A 21,865-nucleotide genomic window follows, 5' to 3' on the forward strand; every position below is an offset into this window, starting at 1 on the left:
GTGCAGCGCTAGTTGATGGTTATGGATTGGATACAAGATACATACGTGTGCATATATATTTCAACAGTAGTGAGCAGCCATCGAGGTAGGTCACTGAACACATTTCTGTATGTACATACACTAGCAGAAAAGAGAAAGAGATACTCCCGAGGTGCTTGTGGGATACGCCACACAAAATATCTTGCGTCACGTCCAAACACACGAGGCACGACAATTTTAACCACCCAGGTACTATTAGTACATTGCTCTTTTAGAGTAGGGAGACAGAGAGCCCAAGGTGACAGAGAACGAATCAAACAGGGCAGAAAACCAGTCTCATCACCTACAAGATGGAACCAAGTATCCCCTACCTAGGTAGGCACCCAGCAGAGGCATAATAGGTGATGCATAACCGGGGAGACCGCTTACCGGCCGAACAGCCACTCCCCAGCCAGTGTGATTATCTGATCCCTCTTCAGCCTGCCGTCCTCGACCGTCGTCTCATCCGCACCATAGGACCCGGCCATGTCGAAGCCGTGGCCGGCGTCGGGGACACACAGCCACTTGACCTCCCCGTCCCGGTTCTTCTCCTCCCAGGCGAACCTCTGGTCGCCCGTTGTGATCAATGCGCCCAGCTTGCCGCTCCCCTCGGGGGCCTCCTGGCCTATGGGCTGGTCCGGGCCTGGGACCTGCCTGTTGGCCAGGCGACAAGCCAGGCGCCACGCCTCGTGGCCGAGCATGTCGAGCTCGCAGCCGATCACCCAGACCCGCTCCGGGAGGGCGGACCGGTCGGCAAAGACTGGCGACAGGAGCGGGTCACGGAGGTCCTGGCCGACGGGGATGTAGGCCCAGTCGAAGGCGTTGGCCGAGGTCAGCAAGAAGTCCCGGGGGTTGGCACGCCAGCCCTGCAGGGCAGGCTTGTACCGCCTGGTGGGGGCCTTCTGCTGGGGCGTGATGCTCAGGTCGCAGACGGGGTAGACTGGGACGATGCCGGCGGTGATCCTGCTGCGGACCGAGGGGAACTGGGTGATGGTCAGAGCCAGGTTGCCACCGGCCGAGAAGCCCACGACGCCGACCCTGGCGGCATCGAAGTGAGGAGTGAGCTCGTCGTCCGAGAAGACGGCGCCGATCTGGGCCTCGAGGTCCGCGAGGGGGCCGGGGAAGGGGCTGCCGGGTGCCTTGGCGTAGTTGAGGGCGACGACCAGGGCGTTGTGCTGGTTGGCAAACCTGTGGTTCCAGGCGTCATTGTCAAAGGGGTCGCCGACGACGAAGCCGCCCCCGTGGATGGACAGGAGGAGGGGCAGGCCAGCCGCAGGCGGCGAGGGCGGCTGGGCGCGGTCGTACGCCTCGGGGAAGAAGACACGGACGGGCAGGCGGGGCCTGGCCGGGTACGCCTTGACCAGGGTCGGCTCGTCCTGGTGCGACCGGCTCTGCCTCCAGCGCCGGAAGGCCATGGCCGGGGGGATGAGGAGCAGCTGCAGCCCGTTGACGACCAGCCCAAACAGGACTCTTGTGAGGAGTGGCCTCCGGGCACAGGGCAGCTTCTCCGAGTCCCGGCCAGCTGCAACCGCACCAGCACCAGCACCAGAACCTGCACCCGTGTCGGCGACACTGCCGTCTTGTTCTGCCATTGATGTTGATGCAGAGGGAGAAGAGAGCTCTGTGGTCGGGCCGTCTCGGGCTGGCTTGACTGTCCCTATGTCGTATGTCGGTCAATCTGGGGTCGTGTATAGTCGTGGTGTGGTGCCCGGGTGGTTCAACTTTGAAGTCGTGCTTGTCGGCTCTGGCATGGATCTCAGTGTGGGGGAGGGCCGAAGGGGTTGTTTATCAAGGTTGAAACAGCCAGCACCTGAGGCGTGCAGGTTTCGGCAGCATGGTACCTTTGGACCTCGGGATCACTGATCACTGCCCGGACATGTGCAGTCGCTAGCTTGTCGCATCGTCTTCCCTCTCTCCAGGGCTCCCAGCCACCGTCAGCTCACCCACCTATTTTCGGTGGCTCACATAATACCTAATCTTCTGAGCAACTTCCTAATATCTATAAGTACTTTAACTAGTTTCGCTTCTATTCCGCATATGCTCGAGAATATATATAATATATAAGTACTTCTTTTAAAGTTAACTTAAATAATTTAAGTTAAAAATAAAGATTAAAGGTAGTAAATAAACTTTATAAAGATTTTTATTAATTTTAATTATTAATAAAGTTATTTTAAAATTTAAAAAATAACTTTCTTTTTTTCTTTTTTTTTTAAATAACTTTACTTTTTAAATTTATATAGTTTTACTTCTATTTTATATATATCTAAAGATATATATAATACTTTTATATAATAGTAAATATTTAAAATTTAATATTTAAAAGAATATAATATTAATAATAATAAAATAATATAATAAATACTTATAATTTTAACTTTATAATATATAAATAAAGTTAAAAGTATTATTTTAATAATAATATTAATATTATAAAGGAGTTATATAATAAGATTAAGTTTTAAAATAATTATTATATAAATAAATTATATTAAAAGAAATTTAATTAAAATTATCTCTTTAAATATATATATATATACTTTATAATAAAACTTTTATTAAATAAGTTTATAAAGTTAATATTATAACTTATATTTAAATATATAATTAGCTTTAAAAGAACTTAAAATAAAGAAATAATTTATAATATACTATTTTTAAAACTTTTATAATAAAGTATTAAAACTTTTAAAAAAGTTTTAAAAGTAATTTATAAAAGAAAAAAGGTAGAATAAGTTTATTCTCTTTTAAGTTTATATTTTTATTATTAATAGTTATTAACTTTTAATACTATAAAAAGTATAATAAAATAAAGGAAAGAATAAATTTAAAGTTTCTTTTAAAAGGATTATAAAGATATATATAAAGTTATTAAAAACTTTATATATAAGTTTTAAATTATTAAAAGAAATAAATAATTAAATTAAAAATAGTTATATAATATAAAGAAAAGATATAATATAATTAAAGTTTTAAATTTATATTATTTAATATAAACTTTAAAACTTTATATTATAAGAATTAAATAATATTTTAATTTATATAAATAAAGTTATTTTTAATTTATAAAACTTATTTTAAAATAAAATAAAATTATTTTATTTTATATTTTATATAATTCATATATTTTATAATAATTAAATAATAAAATATAAAATATTATAAAATTAATAATCTTTTAAATTTATTATATATTTATTATATAATATAAAAAATTAAAACTTTTATAAAAATATTATTTATTATTTATTATAATAAAATAATTATTAAATTAAATAATTATATTTAATAATAATATTTTATAATATATAATATAATATTAAAATATATAAAATATATTTAAAATATATATATTTTATTTTATTATATTATTAAAATAATATATAAATATTAATTTATAAAATTTAATTATATTATATTTCTTTTATATTATATAATAATTTTTATTTCATTATTTAATTATTTTTAATTTAAAGTTTATATATAAAGTTTTTAATAACTTAATATATATTTTTATAATTCTTTTATAAAATCTTTAAATTCTTTTATTTTATTATATTTTATAATCTTAAAAGTTAATAATTATTAATAATAAAAATAAATATTTTTAAAATAAATTTATTATATTTTTATTTAATTATAAATTAAATTTTAAAACTTTTTTAAAAGTTTTAATATTTTATTATATAATAAGTACTTATAATATATAGTAAAAGAATAAATTTTAAAAGCTTTAATATTAATAGAATAGGTGGGAAAGTGCTTTTTTAAATATAGTAAAACTTTATATATTAAAACTAAGCTTAAAATCGACTTAAAATTAGTTTAATTTAATTTTAATATATATTAAATATTTATTTAATATATAAAAGCTACTATCTTTAATAATATAATAATTAAAATCTTTTAATTAAATTAAAGACTATTAATTTAACTTTAAAAGTTATTATAATTTTCTTTTATTTAACTATTTTCTTATTCTTAATTTTAATTATAAATAACTTTATAAAAAAGTTATAAATAACTTTATAAAATATATTAATTTAATTAATTAATAAAACTAATTAGAATTATTAATTAAAGTGACTTAATAAACGTTATTTATAATAAGAAAATAAATTAATTTAAAGGGTTAATTAATAAAAAGAGGTTAATAAGTAATATTAATTAATAAAAAGTAAAACCTTTAATAAAAAGAGTACTAACTTTAAAATAAAGTATATATATTATAAATAATTAATATAAAACCTATTATTAAAAGTAATTATTATTATTATATTATAATTATTATTTAATAAATATTTATAATATATAATAAAAATAAATTTTAAAAGCTTTAATATTAATAAAATAAATAAAAAGTACTTCTTTTAAATATAATAAAGCTTTATATATTAAAATTAAACTTAAAATTAACTTAAAGTTAGTTTAATTAAATTTTAATATCTATTAAATACCTACTTAATATATAAAAGTTACTATTTTTAATAATATAATAATTAAAATCTTTCTAATTAAATTAAAAGTTATTAATTTAACCTTAAAAATTATTATAATTTTTTATTTAACTATTTTCTTATTTTTAATTTTAATTATAAATAATTTTATAAAATATATTAATTTAATTAATTAATAAAAACTAATTAAAATTACTAATTAAAGTAATTTAATAAATACTATTTATAATAAAAGGTAAATTAATTTAAAAGGGCTAATTAATAAAAGGGTTAATAAATAATATTAATTAATAGAAAAGTAAAACTTTTAATAAAAAAGTATTAATTTTAAAATAAAATATATATATTATAAATAATTAATATAAAACTTATTATTAAAAGTAATTATTATTATTATATTATAATTATTATTTAATAAATATTTATAATATATAATAAAAATAAATTTTAAAAGTTTTAATATTAATAAAATAAGTAGAAAAATACTTCTTTTAAGTATAATAAAGCTTTATATATTAAAATTAAGTTTAAAATTAGTTTAAAATTAGTTTAATCTAATTTTAATATATATTAATTACTTATTTAATATATAAAAGCTACTATTCTTAATAATATAATAGTTAGAATCTTTTTAACTAAATTAAAGGCTATTAATTTAACTTTAAAAGTTATTATAGTTTTCTTTTTTTTTATAATAAAAGAATGAATTCTAAGAGTTTTAATACTAGTAGAATAAGTGGGGAAATACTTCTTTTAAGTATAATAGAGCCCCGTATATTAAAACTAAACTTAAAATTAATTAAAAGTTAGCTCGGTTTAATTTTAATATATATTATTATAAAACTTTTAAAAATATTATATTATAAATTATTTTTTTTATTTTATTTTTAATATAATTATAATATTTATATAATAATTATTTTTAAAAATTTAATTTTATTATATTAATTTTTTTATAATATTTTAATTAATAATATTATTAAAATAATATTTTTTAATTTTATTTATATATTATAAAATTAAAATTATAAATATTTATTATATTATAATTATTATTATTAATATTATATTCTTTTTAAATATTAAATTTAAAGTATTTATTATTATATAAAAGTATTATATAAAGTTTTTAAATATATATAAAATAGAAGTAAAACTATATTAATTTATAGGAATTAAGTCTGTTGTAACTTGTGAGGTTTTAGCTGTTATAAAGTTGTGGTCCACCTATTTGGTAGGGAAGGCCTGAACCCCGGGTAGTTAGTAAGCCCACAACGTCATCACACCAGAGTCCACCCACTCGACTTACGGAGTTGGCACGTCGTCGCTCCACCACTTTCATCCCTCGATCATTCCGCTCACATAGGCCCCGCAGTCCATTTACAGAAGAACACAAAATGGCAGCTCAGAACAAGATCACCCTCTTCGACCTGGCTAGCAATGATGGCAACAAGACTTGGTCTCTTAACCCGTGGAAGGCCCGCTTCGTGCTCAACTTCAAGGGCCTCGACTACCAGACCGAGTTTGTCGAGTACCCGGATCTCAAGACCCGCCTGGCCCCTCACTTCGACACCCCGCTTGACGCCTACACGAGCCCTACCATCCAGTACACCGATGGCAGGTACATCATGGACTCCAAGGTCATCGCCCAGACCATCGACAAGGACCACCCCGAGCCGCCCCTGCACCTCGACTCGCCATACCTCGCCAGGCTCGAGGACATCCTGCCCAAGCTTATGCCTGCCCTGAGCGGCAACTACGTGCCCCTCATCCCCAAGAGGCTTCTCAACGACGCCAGCGTCCCCTACTGGAACCGCACCCGCGAGGCAAAGTTCGGCATGACGCTCGACGAGCTCGAGAAGACTCAGGGCGGGGAGCCCGGCTTCTCCAAGGCAGAGCCCTTGCTGAGGCAGGTCACCGAGATCCTCAGCGAGAACCCCCTCGGCCCCTTCTTTGCCGGAGAAACGGTCAGCTATGCCGACTTCGTCTGGGCCGGCTTCCTGATCTTCTGGCGACGCATCGGGGACGACAAGTTCAGCGAGCTGTTCAAGAGGACCGGCAATCCTGCCGTCCATGAGGCCTTGCTTAAGGCCGTCGAGCCCTGGTCGGCTAGGGACAATCACTGAGAGGTGACCAACAAGTTTAGGTTTACCGTCCTGTGCGCGCTAAAAGAGCATGAGGGGCTGGTTATCTTTACCAGCAGACACCATCGGCCGACTGCGTACACCGCCGGTGGCCTCAGACCGGGTCTTATCCCCACGCAAGGCCATTACCCCGTAACTTCATGGAAGCATCGCCCAGCAGTGGGCCTGCAAGTGTTGCCTCCTCAAGAGACTGGAATTTTAAAACACAATACTTTTAGACTTTGATAACTCCTTGATAGGTGCCTGCCACCAGATGCTCAACATCTTGTATGTGCATTGTTGGTTGGTATCTGCGTGACATGCCTGACCCGCTTCATATATACAATTCTTGTGGAGGTGTGACAGGGCTGAGACCCGGGTTTTGAACCGCCTGGTGCTAAATTTGTGGTCCCTAGAGTGGCGCGTTCCGATGACCTAGACACTGTTGCCTGCAATCACCATTCTCGGCCCAAGTGTTAATACTCCACACATCACAGGCACTGCGAGTAATACGTGTTTGCGGCCTTGCACGTGCCTGAGGAGCAGCAGGACGCTCCGCTCCATCCTTGGCCGCCGCACTGCCCGTACAGGGCGGCGCAGTTGCCACCGCTGGCAGGGGGCGTGGGTGAGGTCGCCGGGGGGTTCGCCGCCCCGCCGTCATTGCTGCCTCCGCCGGTGGATGAGCCGACCGTGATGGTTGCTGAGCCGGTGCTGAAGTACTGTTTTGTTTGCGAGCAAGCCGCTGTCAGCCGGGTCCAGGTGCGAATAATACTAGTAAAGACATTGCGGAGGCCCAAAGAGATTTCGGCCAAGAACTCACCCCTTCGGTAGCAACAATCTGGTAGTTGTGCGTGCCCAGGTTGAGGCCAGACTGGGTCCATGCATTGAAATGGTTGGCCATGTTGACCGTGCCACCGGTTCTCTTGGCCTGCCTGACAGACCAGTACTGGTAGAATGTCGCCGTACCGTCGATGCTCGGCTGGTTGACCCGCTGCGTCCGGTAGATGTCGTACGTGCCACCATCAGATGTCACGGATCCAAGACGGGTGGCGCCCGTGCTGGGGTTGTAGGTCCCAAAGTTCTCGACCACGTAGTACTCGATCAGCGGGTTTCTTGTCCAGCCGTAGACGGCGAGGTACGAGTTGCCGTTGGGCGAGTACGTTCCCGAGTAACTAATCTGGCGGGCGCTGCCAGGGTTCCAACCTGAGTCGGCACTTTGTTAGCCCGCAATGTGCAAGATAGCAAGTACCCTAGGGTAGTCGTGGGACCATGAGATCTTGTGCACTTGCCCTTGCCTCCGACAAAGTTGCCACCGCTTCCCCAGGTCACACTGTACTGGCCCCCGGGTCCATTGGTGTAAGTGACCTGGGACCCGCCGTCGGTCCAGAAGGAGTAGTAGAAGCCGTTATGAGTTCCCGTCCCGCTTTGCGACTGTCGCGCAACCAGCTCAGACGACTCGGTCACGTTGGCATCGCGGCCAAAAAGAAGCTCATGGAAGGCAGGTCCGCGCTCCGTGGGCACCGCAAGAACGGAGCCTGCGGCGAGGAGCGACACGTAGGAGAGAAGGCTTGTCAAGGCGACCATTTTGACTCGGTGACAAAGTTTCTGGGGTTGGTGGTTTCGAGGCAGCTTGTGAGGCATAGAGCCGAGCCCACCTGGTCGCCGAAGCCGTGCACTTATATACGCCCCGCCCAAGGCCTGATCATAATCTCGTTCCGTCCTGAAGTCGTGCGAGCTCCATATGTTGCAAGCAACGCTTGGCCTTATTTGTCCGTACCGCCGAATGCAACTCGAAGCACCCCCTAATCAAGTAAATGAATCCTAGCCGGGAAAAGGCAAACTGGCCCGGCCCCGTGACCCCGTCGTGCTCGAGACATGACTGTGTAAGGCTTTATCTCCTTCAGGGGCACATGTGCATAAAAGCCAACCATTCATCCGAGACACTTAAAATTGCCATAGACTGCTCGCTGCTTTTGCGGCTACCGCCTACACGTGCACAGATACAAAATTGCTCTGTGCCACCCGTATGGCTATTGAATATCTTGGCAGGCCCTCGCCAAGAATATTCAGGCTAAATGCAACGTGGCTTGCTTGTACGTCTCTCATCCACAATATAAACATTCAGGGCCTAGCCATCTTGGCACGGTCTGGGTCACAGGAAAACTGGTTAGAGAGTCTGGGCAAAGACCCTAGATAGGAAGTGCGGTTGACAACAGCCGAAGATTGGGCCACCAGGCTTGAAGGTAAACCTGCGTCGACTGTGAGAAGCGGCAAAACTGTCCCTGATCAGGGAGGGTCGAGGTTCGAAGACTTTTTCCCTTTTCATCTTGAGCGTTCACCACTGTATGAAGGCGCCACATACATTTTACATGTATGGGGATGAGAAACGGAACCACTTACGTTAAGTCCTTAGAAAGGAGGGATATGTTGTGAAAACCCTTAGTATTGCACGCATTCAGTCCACGCTGGTCGCGGGTACCACTTACGCAATCGGGCTGTGTCAAGAAGCATATCTAGGAAGGCTTTTGTTCATGGAGCCCTCGTTACAAAGATGGCTAGAGCTGACACTGTCATCGTCAAGAGGGTTTCCGACGTGTCTGCGTAACACAAAGCTGTAGGATAGAATTCATGGTAGCGAGGCTTGTTGAAGAAGCCGGTGCCGGGTCTTGTTACTCTGCTCACAGCTACTGCCAGCATTTAAAGCCACATAGTCTTAAATATATCACTATTCTTATTCATTATAATCTTACTAAATAAAAAATTATTTAATATTAAAATATATTTATATAATTATTATATCCCTTTTAAATATAAAGTTAAAAAACTTATAATTATAATTTTTTAATTAATTTTTATTTAATTATTTTATTATATTATAAACTATTTATATTTTTTTAATTTTACTATTAAATTAAAAGTAAATAATTAATGTTTTAAAAAGATTAAAATATAATATATCTTTTAAAAATTAATTTAATTAAATTTACTATATAAAACTTTTTATAATAACTTTATAATCTACTATATTTATAATACTATCTATTATTAAAAGATACCTTCTTACACTAATATATTAGGCTATACTTAATTTATTTAAGCTAGCACTATTAGCTTATTAAAGGTTAAAACTATAATAGATTACAAGCTAGTTTTAATACTATTAAACACTATATATAATATTACTATATAACTTAAACCTTTTAAGTTAACTAAAATAAGTAAAAATGAAAGCTACTATTCCTTTAAAGGTTCTAACTCTATTTAAATAAATACCTATTAAGTAAAACTACTTAAAAATAATTACTCAACCTATTATATAAACTAAAAAATAATTAAATAAAGTAACTACACTCTATTACTATATATAATATTTAAATTTATAATTTTAATAGCTTTATAAAAAAGAAATAACTATTAATAATTAAACCTATAATTATATAAAGGTAAACCTTTACTTTAAAAGAAGTTATTATTATTTAAAATAATTAATATATTTTAAAAAGTTAAGGAATTATAAACCTAATTTAAAGTATATTAAAATTTATAAAAATCTTAAACTTAAGTTTAAAGGTTTTAAATTAAAGTTTATACTTATAAAAATAAAAGCTTTTATAAAACTTAAAAGGTTTAAATAAAATTAAAGATTAAATTAAATTATAATATAATAAAATAGTTAAATAAAAATTAATTAAAAATTATAATTATAAGTCTTTTAACTTTATATTTAAAAGGATTTTATTATATTATAATTTAATCTAACTTTATTTAAACTTTTTTAAACTTATTTAATATTTTTCTTTAAATAAATTAAATTTAAAATTCTTATAAATTTTAATTTACTTTAAATTAAACTTATAATTTTTAACTTCTTTAAAAATATATTAATTATTTTAAATAATTATAACTTCTCTTTAAAATAAAAATCTACCTTTATATAATTATAAATCTAATTATTAATAATTATATTCTTTTTATTTATAATTTATTAAAATTATAAATTTAAATAATAAAATATAATTATTTTATTTAAAAGTTATATTTTAATTTAATAATATAATAAGTTAAATAATTACTTTTAAATAGTTTTATTTATAAAGTAAATAGTTTTTAAATTTATTAAATAAATATTTACTTAAATAAAGTTAAAACTTTAATTAAAAATTATAACTTTATTTTTATTTATTTTAATTAATTTATATTTAAATTATATAATAACTTTATATATAATATTTAATAATATTAAAATTAAATAATTTATAATTTATAATAGTTTTAACTTTTAATAATATTTAATTTAAATTAATATAACTTAATATATTAATATAAAAGTATTTTTAATAATAAATAATATTATAAATAATTATATTTTTATTATAAAAGTTTTATATAATAAATTTAATTAAATTAATCTTTAAATATTATATTATATTTTATTCCTTTAAAACTTTAATTATTTATTTTAACTTAATAATAAAATTAAAAAAAATATAAATAATTTATATAATTATTATATTTTTATACTTTTATTAAACTTTTATTTTATTATTATATTTATTATATAAAAATATTATATATATTTTATAACTTTATTTATATACTTTAAAATATTAATTTTTTTTATATTTCTTTTAAATCCTCCTTTTTATACAAAAAGTAGTACTAATATAACTATAATTAATATATAGAGGATAGTTACTTAGCTTTTATATCATAACAATAAGTAAGCTCTAAGGCATGGACGCCGTGGCTATCAAAAGGTGTTCAGCCTCCTTGAAGCTTTGTTCGGCAGCTTCGTTCGGTGGCTTGGTCGGCGCCGGCCGGGAATAATACCCGTGTCTTGGCGTTCTTGATCCGGCAGGGATCGGCGGTCGAACGGAAAACACAATAAATCCGTCCTGCTTCCCACTCCAAATGTGAAATGCGTCATTGGCACCTCGAAGCAAAGAACTAACCACTCACAAGTCGGCCCTTACTGGAGCCGAGGTTACGTTCACAGTATCTCTAGGCACTGAAAAGGTTTTGGCCAGCTGGTGAAATTTACCTAGGTACTTCGCGGCATCCTGGAAGAAAATGCCGTCCATCAGTTAGAGAAGCGTCCGAGTCAGACATTTTCGCCGACAGTCCGTCCTTGACACGGTTGGAGATAGCGCCTCCTTATCAAGCGCATCGATGCTTACAATTGAAAGGCCACGGGATCTCTGCTCAGTCCTTATTAGTTTTAGTTCTCCGTGAATGGTCTTTCTGCCTTCTGAATAGTCGCGGACTGTGCTCTAGCCAATTTTCGACAATGGCACAGCAAGTTCGTGTTCAGCGTTATCCACCGGGCAGAAGCAAGTGCAAATGTTCTGGAACAAACAGCTCAGACCCAATTCGTCCGACGGAGCACCGGACAACGTCGAAGCTATCCGATGGAGCATCGGTCAATGTCGCAGCCGCCACAGCGGCTTCATCCCGGGCTTGAATCACTTCCCGACGCTTGACTTTCAAGTCCGTTGCCTCTGTTCAAGACCCGGCATATATAGTTGCGTGGTTGAAGGGTGATTTTACACCTACATTTCACGACAACCTACATTTCATAGCTATTTGAGCGCTTGCAGCCTTCCATTCTTCAAACACTGCTGCCCACCATTCACGTCATACCTGAAAAATTACGCAAAACACTATCCTGTCCATCAATACATTTTGCCACTCCATCGGTGACATAGCCACCATGCCAGATCAGCCTTTCACCGTTCTCATCGCCGGCGGTGGCATAGCCGGCCTGGCTCTCGCAAACATGCTTGAGAAGATTGGGGTCAATTATTTGATCCTCGAAGGATATCACCAGATGGCCCCTCAAGTGGGAGCCAGTATCGGCATCCTGCCAAACGGCAGCCGTATTCTTGATCAGATTGGAATTTACGACGAAATCAGGAAGCTCATCGATGCCCCTCTTTTCGAGTCAACTCTTCGCTCCCCTGAGGGACTCCCAATCACTAGCTATGCCGGCATTGGCAACCAGACGGGCAAGAGGTAAGTCGAAACGCATCTTCGGTGCAAGCAGATTTTCGTACAGCTTTTGACATGAATACAGGCACGGGTATGATACTATTTTCGTGGACCGCCAAATGATTCTGAAAGCGTTGTGGCAAAACCTGAAGCACAAGGACAACATCCTTGTTAGCAAGAAAGTTACCAAGGTCGAGCTCGAGCCCTCCCGAGTGAAAGTTGAGACGAGCGACGGGGGCTCTTACTACGGAGACATCCTAGTTGGCGCAGATGGTGTCCACAGCAAAGTCAGGAACGAGATGTGGAGGCTTGCGGATGCCATGGAGCCTGGCTGGATCCCTGCCTCCGAGCACACTCGTAAGTCTGTGATGGTAGAGGATTCTGTGCACAACGTTACAGCGACTGACAGACGAAACAGAGTGTCTGCCAACAGTTTACAAGTGCATCTTCGGAATATCGGTTGACAAGAGCTGGGAGCCCCAGACCCTACAGACAAACTTGAACAAGGGCTACTCGTATCTTGTCATCAGCGGACCTCAAAATCGCGTCTACTGGTTCCTTTTTGTCAATATGGGAAAGACATACTATGGCCCTGAGCCTCCTCGTTTCACAAAAGAAGACGAAAAGGCGCTAGTGAAGGAGCACATGAATGACCAGCTTATGGAGGGTCGCACCTTCGGAGACTTGTATTCAACCAAGATCTCGTCGGTACTGACTGCCCTCCCCGAGTACGTCTTCAAGAAGTGGCATTTTCAACGTATCATCACCATTGGAGATGCCGCCCACAAGGTGAGTCGTCACATTTGTATCATCAACTTGAACCACCGAATAACAAATTCTCTCAGTTCGAGCCAATTTCCGGCCAGGGAGGCAATAGCGCGATCGAAACCGCCGCCGTCCTCGTTTCAAATTTGGCAACCATGCTGAAGAGCAAGACGGACTCGATGCACATCACCACGGCCGACATCGACGGAATTTTTGCCAAGACCCAAGCTATGCGTGAGACGCGCGCCGAGGCACTTGTAAAGGCATCCCACGAGGAGCAACGCTTTGCCGCCATGGAGACAACTCTCCTGGGTCTGTTTGGGCGATATGTCACGCCAATCACCTCGATTGATGAAAGGTTGCAACCGTGGTCCACCAACATTGAAGGCGGTCACAAGATCGACATTTTGGATGTCCCTCAGCGTCCACGCGCTATTCCGTTCCTTGACGAGCTGGCCAGTCCTCCGTTGCCACCATCTTACACCCCCAAGATCGCGGTGGCAGCCTGCCTGTATGCCTTGCTTTACTTTGCGCAGCAGGCGCTCGTTATCATCCCAGGAGTCAACCCGCAGCGCTTTCCGTTCCTGGGAGAAGATGCGAAGACCACATACACCGGAGTGGCATCGATCGACAACCTCCTTTCTGTGCTGGTGTGGGCTTTCTCGGAGCAAGTCGCGGGTCCCGATCCCAACAAGAAGATCCAGTGCCTTTACTTCTTGATCAACTTGATCCCTTTGATTTACATTTGGACTGTCGAGGGATACCGCAACGGCAACCTCAAGTCGCTGGTTTCCATACCCTCCATCTTCGCTATTTACCAACTCATCGGTATCGGAAAGGTCGCGCCCGCCTACTTCCTCCTCAGCGTGTATACAACAAGCAGAAGCGTCTATGCACGCACGACTGGCCGTCCGGTTCCATCAAATGTCGCCAAGGCCCTCCTGCCGGCATTGTGTCTCGGATATGTCATTCCCACCGCCCTCATGTTCTTGCCCCACGAGGACAGTATAACTCAGCAAAACGCCATCGCCTTCTGGCAGCCTTCTCCTCTCTATGTCTCTTTGCTTGTGTGGGCGGGATCAAAGGCTCTGAGCGCTTTGAGTGCACCCAAGCCCTTAGATTTGGAAATCTTTGAGAAGAAGGACCTGCCGTATCTCCAGTCTGGCTATGCCTTCTGCTTCTTCGCCACTGCCATCACTCACATTTGCGTGTTCCTATACACTGGTCTCAGCAGTTCCGCATCCATCTCACAGTCCTTTTTCAATCTGCCCACGGTTGGAGCCGGTGATGTCCTTGGGTTCTGGAAATACGACATGCTACTATGCTTCGGCTCTGTGGCAGTGTGGCTATTTTACAGTATCTTTGAGCTCCGGAGACTTGGGTATATCACGACTTCCACGGCATTCAAGGCTGCAGGATCAACCATAGCTTCTGGAGTACTTGTCGGCCCCGGTGCGACATACGCAGCCGTCTGGGCCTGGAGGGAGTCTGTCATTGCAAGCTATACGACAAGCACAATGTAATGGCTATGGTAGTTGAGATGCAACTCAGGCGTCACGGCATGGTTTGAAGTTGGACAATGCATATAGACTCTGCTAAAGGGAGAGGAATGAAAGAAGGGTCTCAGGCCCTAGGACTGGTTTTCATATGTTAGGTGATATGGAGCGGCACAATGCTGAGGCCATGTGCCCACATATTATATTCTCTTTCCACTGTTATTAGCACTATTTCTTTTTTTTTAAAAAAAGCTAGGCCTTGAGAATTTACTACTATATGGAGGTGCCACATACATTTTATATATATGGGGATTAGAATCAAACCACCCGGGATGATATGGAATCCTTATAGTTTCATTTTCAATCCCTATACATGTAAAATGTACATGGCGCCTTCATACAGTGGTAAACACTTAAGACCCAGTGTTTGAAGAATGTATAGAATCCTTAAGCTGTGATAGTGGAAGAGTGGATAGAGACTGTGCACTGAGGTGTCCCTTGCGATCCTAGCAGTATAGTGGTGATTAGAAAAGACTGAATATCTGCCTACTCCTACTTAAGTAGAGCCCTTGAAATCTAAACACCATATAAAGGCGTCATGTATATCCTTAGACATATACGGAATAGAAGCGAAACCACTTAAGTTCTCTTAATCCTCTTATACTCTTTCCCTTTATATATGCTAGCTTATGTAATTTACTAGTGCTAAGTAGCTGACTAATCTATGGTTCCTAATTTGTCTACCTTGCATACATCCTCATCCTACATCTAATCATGATAGCTATTTCAAGGGAATTAATTAGGTACGAGACAAGCGAATGCTTATCCTCGGCCCTACCTTGCTTGGATTCATGCCGCCGTCGCCACGGCTTGGCTGAACAAAGGGGTGCTGTAGATTGATGGCAGCCACAGCAAGGCGTAGAGGTGAAAGCTGAAGTGGTCCGCCTTGCGGGTTTTGCAGAGCAGGAAGCGCCCAGCCACAAAGGTTCCGATAAGCCCTGGCACCAGGTACCCCATGACCGAGCACGCCCACCAGGCTGGGGCTGCGAAAGACCAGAAGAAAACAAAGAATGACATGAGCACGCGAGTGGCTCCTTCGCCTAGGGCCAGGGGTAGCGTGTTCCTGCCGCGGGCCTTGTCACCATCCAGATCCCTAAGGTCTTGGAGGTGGATAGTCGTAAAAATTATCAATGCGTCTGTCAAGCCAAATTCGGATTAGTACCCACATGGCAATCGCATGGCGCAGGCTCAGGGGATAGTCGAGGGGGTGGGTTCAGAAGTGGGTCGACGCAAGGCCATGAGTCGTTAAGTGCCGGGCAGGGGGAAAAAACAGACCATGATTTGCGCCTCGCTAAGCGTTTTCTCTTGTACACAGTACCTCTGAGGCACCTCGCCAGACAAGGAAAAGGGAACAAGGAAAGGAGAGGCGGGGGAACAAGAAAGGTTTTTCTTACGTATCATGCACCATTGGTAGCCCACTTTGCTCACGGTTGTGGATGTTCCTGCTGCCACACGAATCGCACCAAGTTGGGCGGTCGAGAAGAAGAGCGGGTTGATGATGGACCGGCCCCACCAGGTCGACCCACCACCCAGGCGGTCGTAGACCTGGGTCTCCAACATGAAGGCGATCGCCTCAGGCAAGGCGCCGAGCCAGAGGGCGACCGCGGGCATGATGCAAGCTGAGCACACGTACCAGCGCTCCGCGGCCTCGACGCTGAGTCGTCCCGACGGGATCGCCCGCCAGGGCTTGTTGAGCCTGTCCTCCTCGATGGACCCTGGGTCCTTCTGGTTGCTGCAATCGAAGTAGAGGTCCCAGAGCCAGATGTAGAGCGCCATCTTGGGGACGGCCACAGCCACGTCCGGCCAACTGAGAACGTCCGTCGTTACACCCCCAGATGCAGCCGCCATCAGACCGTTGAGTACGGTCGGCGTGACAAATGCCTTGATGTTGCTCTCGGTGATGAGATGTGCTAGAGACAGGATGTCCCGTAGCTGAGAGAAAGCCGATCGTAGTGCAGCCATGATGGATAGATGAGTGTGCTTCTCTGATGTGATTCAACTAACGCCGTGTTGCAAATTTGATGCCGTGGAAAGTGCCGCAGTGGAGCCTGGTAGAGGGCGTGCGGTATGAATAGATTTGAAGAAGAATGTAACATGATTCAAACTGAGAATGCCGACACAAAGTCGTGGGCTTTATATCCTGAGACATTACACCTATCACTTTATCATTTATCCACTGCCTGTCGCGAGGTCGTATGCATTCTGGGTCTCCCCTGGTTGTGTTGTTCAGGTGTAGCACCAACAGGCTCGGTAGCATAATTTTCTCGGTATTCGCGCGAGATAAAAATTTAGAAAGGTTTTAATAAAAATAACTACTTCTATTCTTTAAAAAACTTTAAATAAATTAAAAAAATTAAATTATTATAAAGTTATTATTTTATTTATTTATATTTATTAAAATTATATTAAAAAATTAAAATTAAATTATAATTATAAATATTATAATTTAAAAATATTAAATTTTTAAAAGTATTTTAATTTTAAAAATTTTAATTATTTATTTTAAATAAATACTTGTAATATATAATAATTAAATAATTTAAAAAATATATATTTATTTAATTTAATTATTTAATATATATTATTCTAATAATTATTAATAATTATTTTAAATATAAATTATATAAATAAATATTAATATTTTAAAATATTTTTAAAATAATTTATTTCTTTTATTTTATTTAATAAATAATTAAAATTAATTATTTTATTTTTAAAATTTATTATAAATAAGTTATTATTTTTAATTTTATTATAAAATTAAAATAAATAATATAAACTTTAAAAATAAAATATAATATATTTTTAAAATTAATTTTATTATTTATATTTATTATATTATTTATTATTAAAAATAGTTTTTAAATTAAAATATTAAATTTTATTTATTTTATTTAAATTAATATTAATTAATATTATATAAATATATATATTTTTATTTTTAATTTTTTTAAAATATTTATTTAATTTATTTTATAATTAAGTTAAAATATAATTTATAATTATTTTTAAAATTTATTTATTATTTTAAATATATAATTATATTATTATATAATTATAATATAAATTATTAATAAAATATTTTTATTTATAAAATAAATTTAAATAATAAAATAAAATTATTTTATTTTAAATTATATTTTATTAATAAAATTAATAATTTTAAAAATAATATTATATTTTTAAATTATTTTAATTATATATTTTAATATAATAATAAAATTAAAATAAAATTTATAAAAATTAATATATAAAAATATTTATATATTATTTAAATATTTTAAATAATTATTTATTAATTTTATTATTAAATATTATTAAAATATAAATAATTTATATTTTTAATTTAATTATAAAAATAATTTAAAATTTTAAAATAATAAAATATTAAATTTATTATATAATTTAAACTTTTATTAATATAAATTAATTATATTTTATTATTATTTTAAATTTATAATTTTATAATTATATTATAAATAAATAAAAATAATTATTAATAATTAAATTTATAATTATATAAAAATAAATTTTTATTTTAAAAAGTTATTAATATTTAAAATAATTAATATATTTTTTAAAAAGTTAAAAAATTATTATTATAAATTTCTTAATTTTATATTAAATGAAAAATTATTAATTATATATATTTTCCTTATTTAATTATAAATAAATTATTATTTAAATAAAAAACTTATAATTAAAACTTATAAATTTAAAAACTAACTTACTTATATATTATTTATTATAATACTTTAAATTTATATTAAATATATAATCTAGTATTATATAATTAGTTAATTTAGTATTCTAAATAGTAAAAGCGGTGTATAACACCCTATAGAGATTAGCCACTCACTGGAATCGGTTGATCTAGGATGTCCTCGTGATGACACCCGGGGACTGGAATTCCGCGCCGTTAAAATAACAATAAAAGTCTATACACTCACCGGGGGCCAGAGGGAGCTGCATCGGTAAATCCACAATGTCTGTCGTCGTACTGCTTGGAGTTTCTTGGACGGCTAAGGTAAAGGGAGGGTGGCAATGTCGGTCGCCAGTCCGGTATCCCCGAGTAGGTAGATGTCAACTATCATTCTAGGTTTTTTTTTTGAAATTTTCCACAGCAATGGCGCACACAGTAGAAGAGCGCGCTAAGTGAAACATAGAAAATCTCATTAATTTACCTCTTACTCTAATATAGTTAACCCTTAACACCTTGTCCCGAGCCCTAATTCAGCGCCTAAAGTGTTAATGAAGTTCTGTTTAACATTGATATTAAAGGTAGGTGCGATTTCTGCACATCTCCTTCCACTAATTCAAAATCATATAGGAAAAAGAGCTAGAGTCGGAATTACCGCTTCAATGAAAACCCTTCCGCTCGAATAGCGCCAAAGTCCGTACCAGCAAAGTGCCAATTCAGCCCGACCAACTTCGCCTTGCCAACCCACACGTGCAGCGGCAGCCTCTCGAGACTCTGCCGCTTACCTAGGTACCCCGCAGTTTCTCCCTGCCCTCCATCGCCGAATCTATCCCGCGGATGACCTCAAGTGCTCCTCCATCCGTAGGCATATCTCGGACGGCCAGTGGAAGTAGCGCGCGCTTGGCAGTGGCTGCCAGTCCACGGCAGAGGACCCGCCGGCGGCGGCGCCGCGAAGTTGTGCACCAGCTTCCCAACCAGCACCGACCTCCGCAGCATGTCGAGGAGCCGTACCAGCCCTGCGGCTGCGGCACGGCCCCGAGCGTGGCGGCGAGGTCTACGAACTCGGCGACGAGGTCCTGTGGTTGGGGGGGGGGGGCAGCTCTTGGCGGCGCTCGTGTCCGCCACTGACGAGGGCCCATCCTCGCCGTTGCAGGATGGTGGTGGTGGTGGCGGGGTGGCGACGATGCGGTGGATGTGGATGGGCAGGCCGAAGTCGCCTGCTGCCCGCTCCAGGTACGCCTTCGAGGCTCATTTTGTGGCCAGGTAGCTGTTTGATCCGTCGACTGGAGGGATGCCGAGGCTGGTGATGGTGTGGGGGGAGCTGGGCTCGCCTCCGTTAGAGCCGCTGAATCGGAGATGAAGTGGATCGGAGTGCGGTTCGCTGAAGCCATCTTGACGAGGGTCTTGGTTGATGTCACGTTGGACCCGCGGAGGGTTTGAGTAGTCCCAGAAGGAGCGGTCCGCACCACTGTGGATGATCAAGCTCGCCTCCTCGGCTCGCCTCCTCGGCCAGAGAGTGGAATGTCTCGGCGCTAAGTCCCAGGAGTGGACACCTGAGGTCGCCGGGATGCACCACCACGGGCTTGGAGCACTGAGGAGGTATGATGTCTCTGAGTTTGGTCTAGTTTCGGACAGCGACCCCGTGGGCGTTGGAGACGGCGTCGTTTTCCCACAACAAGCCCAGGAGTCTGCGCCCGAGGTAGCCCGTGGCCCCGGCAAGAACGAGGGTGAGACACGAGGCTGGCGACTCTCGGGACCCAAGCGTAAGACCTTCTTCCAGTGCCGATTCTGCGTCCCAGTCGACCTTAGAAACAAGAGCAGCAGTCGAGATCTTGGAGGCCATAGCCCTAAGGCTGCTCGAGTCGAACAGCTGCATCACCGGGACGGAGACGTCGAACCGCCGGCGTATCTGGTGCTGTATGAGCACCAGCAGGTACGACCCGCCCCTGAGGCTGAAGAACTCGGTGTCGGGCCTTATTGCCACGGCACGCGTGCACTCCTCGGGGAGGACATCCAGCCAAATCTCCCTCAGCGTCATATCCGTGTCGCTCAGGGCCTCGCCGGCGCCGGCCTCCTCCTCCTCGTCCTGAACCCGCGCGGGGAGCGGGAGCGCCTGCACGGCCACCGGGTCTGTCGTGAAGTGGGGGCTTATCGGGATCTCGTCCAACGGGACCAACACGGCAGGGCACATGTACTTGGGCTGCGGCAGGCGTGCCACCACGGACCGCAAAAATGCTGCCTGCTCGGGCTCGCCCAGCGCGGCCGCGAACTCGACATGGCCCACCAGGAAATTTGGGTCCCGCCGCGCCAAGACGACCGGCTTGCCCAGCTCTCTGAATGCGACCCGGAGAGGCTTTTCAAGCGGCTCGCCGCCGGCCATACAGTACCTCCAGCTGTCGGCCATTTGGAGGTCGGCTGAGCCGAAGCGGAGCCGGTGGGCGTACTCAGATGGTGTGCCCACTGTGAGCGTGATTTTCTCCTCGCACGTAATCTTGCTTAGGGCAATAGGGTCGCCACGCTCATGCTGGGGGGCTACAAACACGCACCCACCAGTGCAGAGACCGAGCAGGACCAGGACCTGACGGAAGCAGAGCAAAGCTTGGCGCACTTTGGTGAAGAGAATGAGCTGGGTTCTCAGGTCTGGAGTTGGCTGCCAACACGGCAAGTCTGGATGGAGACTGGAAGGTGTGAATCAAGGGGGATATACGCAGCGCCGATGTCCCACACAGTCAGCAAGGAACATATCCAATCCACTGATGGCTGCTGGTAGCCGGCCACTCGCTCGTGCTTGACTCTGGAGGCAAGCAGGGCCCTCACGATCCGGTCAACTCGACTGGTAAGGCCTGCATACATATGTAAGTGAGTGCATTCCCTAGGCCGTCCTTTAGTGCTTGCTCCGCGGGTCCCTGGGCCGAGATCGCTCCAATGGCTTGCGATACCGTTCTTACAGTTTGAGTGTCCATACCTAGGTAGAATTGTCTGGGGATAGTTCAAATGTTACCAGGGAGACAGGTGATTTTGACAAAAGAAAGCACATGGGGGTTGCTTAAAGGCCTTGGGAACGTACCTCGTGACATGTCCTTGCCCAGGTGGCCAGCTGGACCTGCACAGGGTGATACAAGTCCAGATTCTTGACTGAAAGATTATGGTCAGGCGTGGCGAACCACTTGACAAGCTTCGTATAATATATGCCAAGCAGCGTCTGCACCCCATCCATGGAACAGAGCGAGCTCTGCGCCCTCCAGCGGAAGCGGATCT

General features: G+C 39.6%; 6 protein-coding genes across 6 annotated transcripts; 2 read left to right on the top strand and 4 right to left on the bottom strand.

The window, feature by feature from the left end:
- Nucleotides 1-1,880, bottom strand: KVR01_013735 (uncharacterized protein). Its single transcript, XM_044782971.1, has one exon. The coding sequence runs from the start codon at nucleotides 1,608-1,610 to the stop codon at nucleotides 405-407; it is 1,206 nt and encodes a 401-aa protein (XP_044637273.1). The 5' UTR covers nucleotides 1,611-1,880; the 3' UTR covers nucleotides 1-404.
- A 3,870-nt stretch (nucleotides 1,881-5,750) lies between these two features.
- On the top strand, nucleotides 5,751-7,060 carry KVR01_013718 (uncharacterized protein). The gene has a single exon (XM_044790491.1). It carries the CDS (start codon nucleotides 5,873-5,875, stop codon nucleotides 6,599-6,601), a length of 729 nt encoding a protein of 242 aa, XP_044637256.1. The 5' UTR covers nucleotides 5,751-5,872; the 3' UTR covers nucleotides 6,602-7,060.
- A 29-nt stretch (nucleotides 7,061-7,089) lies between these two features.
- On the bottom strand, nucleotides 7,090-8,182 carry KVR01_013764 (uncharacterized protein; the record flags this gene model as incomplete). The annotated part of the gene is made up of 3 exons (XM_044787612.1): nucleotides 7,090-7,317; nucleotides 7,419-7,801; nucleotides 7,930-8,182. The coding sequence occupies 3 exons, from the start codon at nucleotides 8,180-8,182 to the stop codon at nucleotides 7,090-7,092; spliced, it is 864 nt and encodes a 287-aa protein (XP_044637302.1).
- Nucleotides 8,183-12,308: 4,126 nt separating this feature from the next.
- Nucleotides 12,309-14,874, top strand: KVR01_013768 (uncharacterized protein; the record flags this gene model as incomplete). The annotated part of the gene is made up of 4 exons (XM_044792699.1): nucleotides 12,309-12,538; nucleotides 12,672-12,943; nucleotides 13,005-13,375; nucleotides 13,432-14,874. 4 exons carry the CDS (start codon nucleotides 12,309-12,311, stop codon nucleotides 14,872-14,874), a joined length of 2,316 nt encoding a protein of 771 aa, XP_044637306.1.
- Nucleotides 14,875-15,585: 711 nt separating this feature from the next.
- On the bottom strand, nucleotides 15,586-16,970 carry KVR01_013713 (uncharacterized protein). The gene is made up of 2 exons (XM_044791781.1): nucleotides 16,302-16,970; nucleotides 15,586-16,043 (listed from the first exon to the last, which is right to left on the bottom strand). The coding sequence occupies exons 1-2, from the start codon at nucleotides 16,867-16,869 to the stop codon at nucleotides 15,697-15,699; spliced, it is 915 nt and encodes a 304-aa protein (XP_044637251.1). The 5' UTR covers nucleotides 16,870-16,970; the 3' UTR covers nucleotides 15,586-15,696.
- Nucleotides 16,971-19,253: 2,283 nt separating this feature from the next.
- On the bottom strand, nucleotides 19,254-21,857 carry KVR01_013716 (uncharacterized protein). The gene is made up of 2 exons (XM_044784099.1): nucleotides 21,573-21,607; nucleotides 19,254-21,450 (listed from the first exon to the last, which is right to left on the bottom strand). Exon 2 carries the CDS (start codon nucleotides 21,009-21,011, stop codon nucleotides 20,229-20,231), a length of 783 nt encoding a protein of 260 aa, XP_044637254.1. The 5' UTR covers nucleotides 21,012-21,450; nucleotides 21,573-21,607; the 3' UTR covers nucleotides 19,254-20,228.
- Nucleotides 21,858-21,865: the final 8 nt, after the last annotated feature.

This window comes from Diaporthe batatas (assembly GCF_019321695.1).
Source record: "Diaporthe batatas strain CRI 302-4 chromosome Unknown Contig00031, whole genome shotgun sequence".
NCBI lineage: Eukaryota > Fungi > Ascomycota > Sordariomycetes > Diaporthales > Diaporthaceae > Diaporthe > Diaporthe batatas.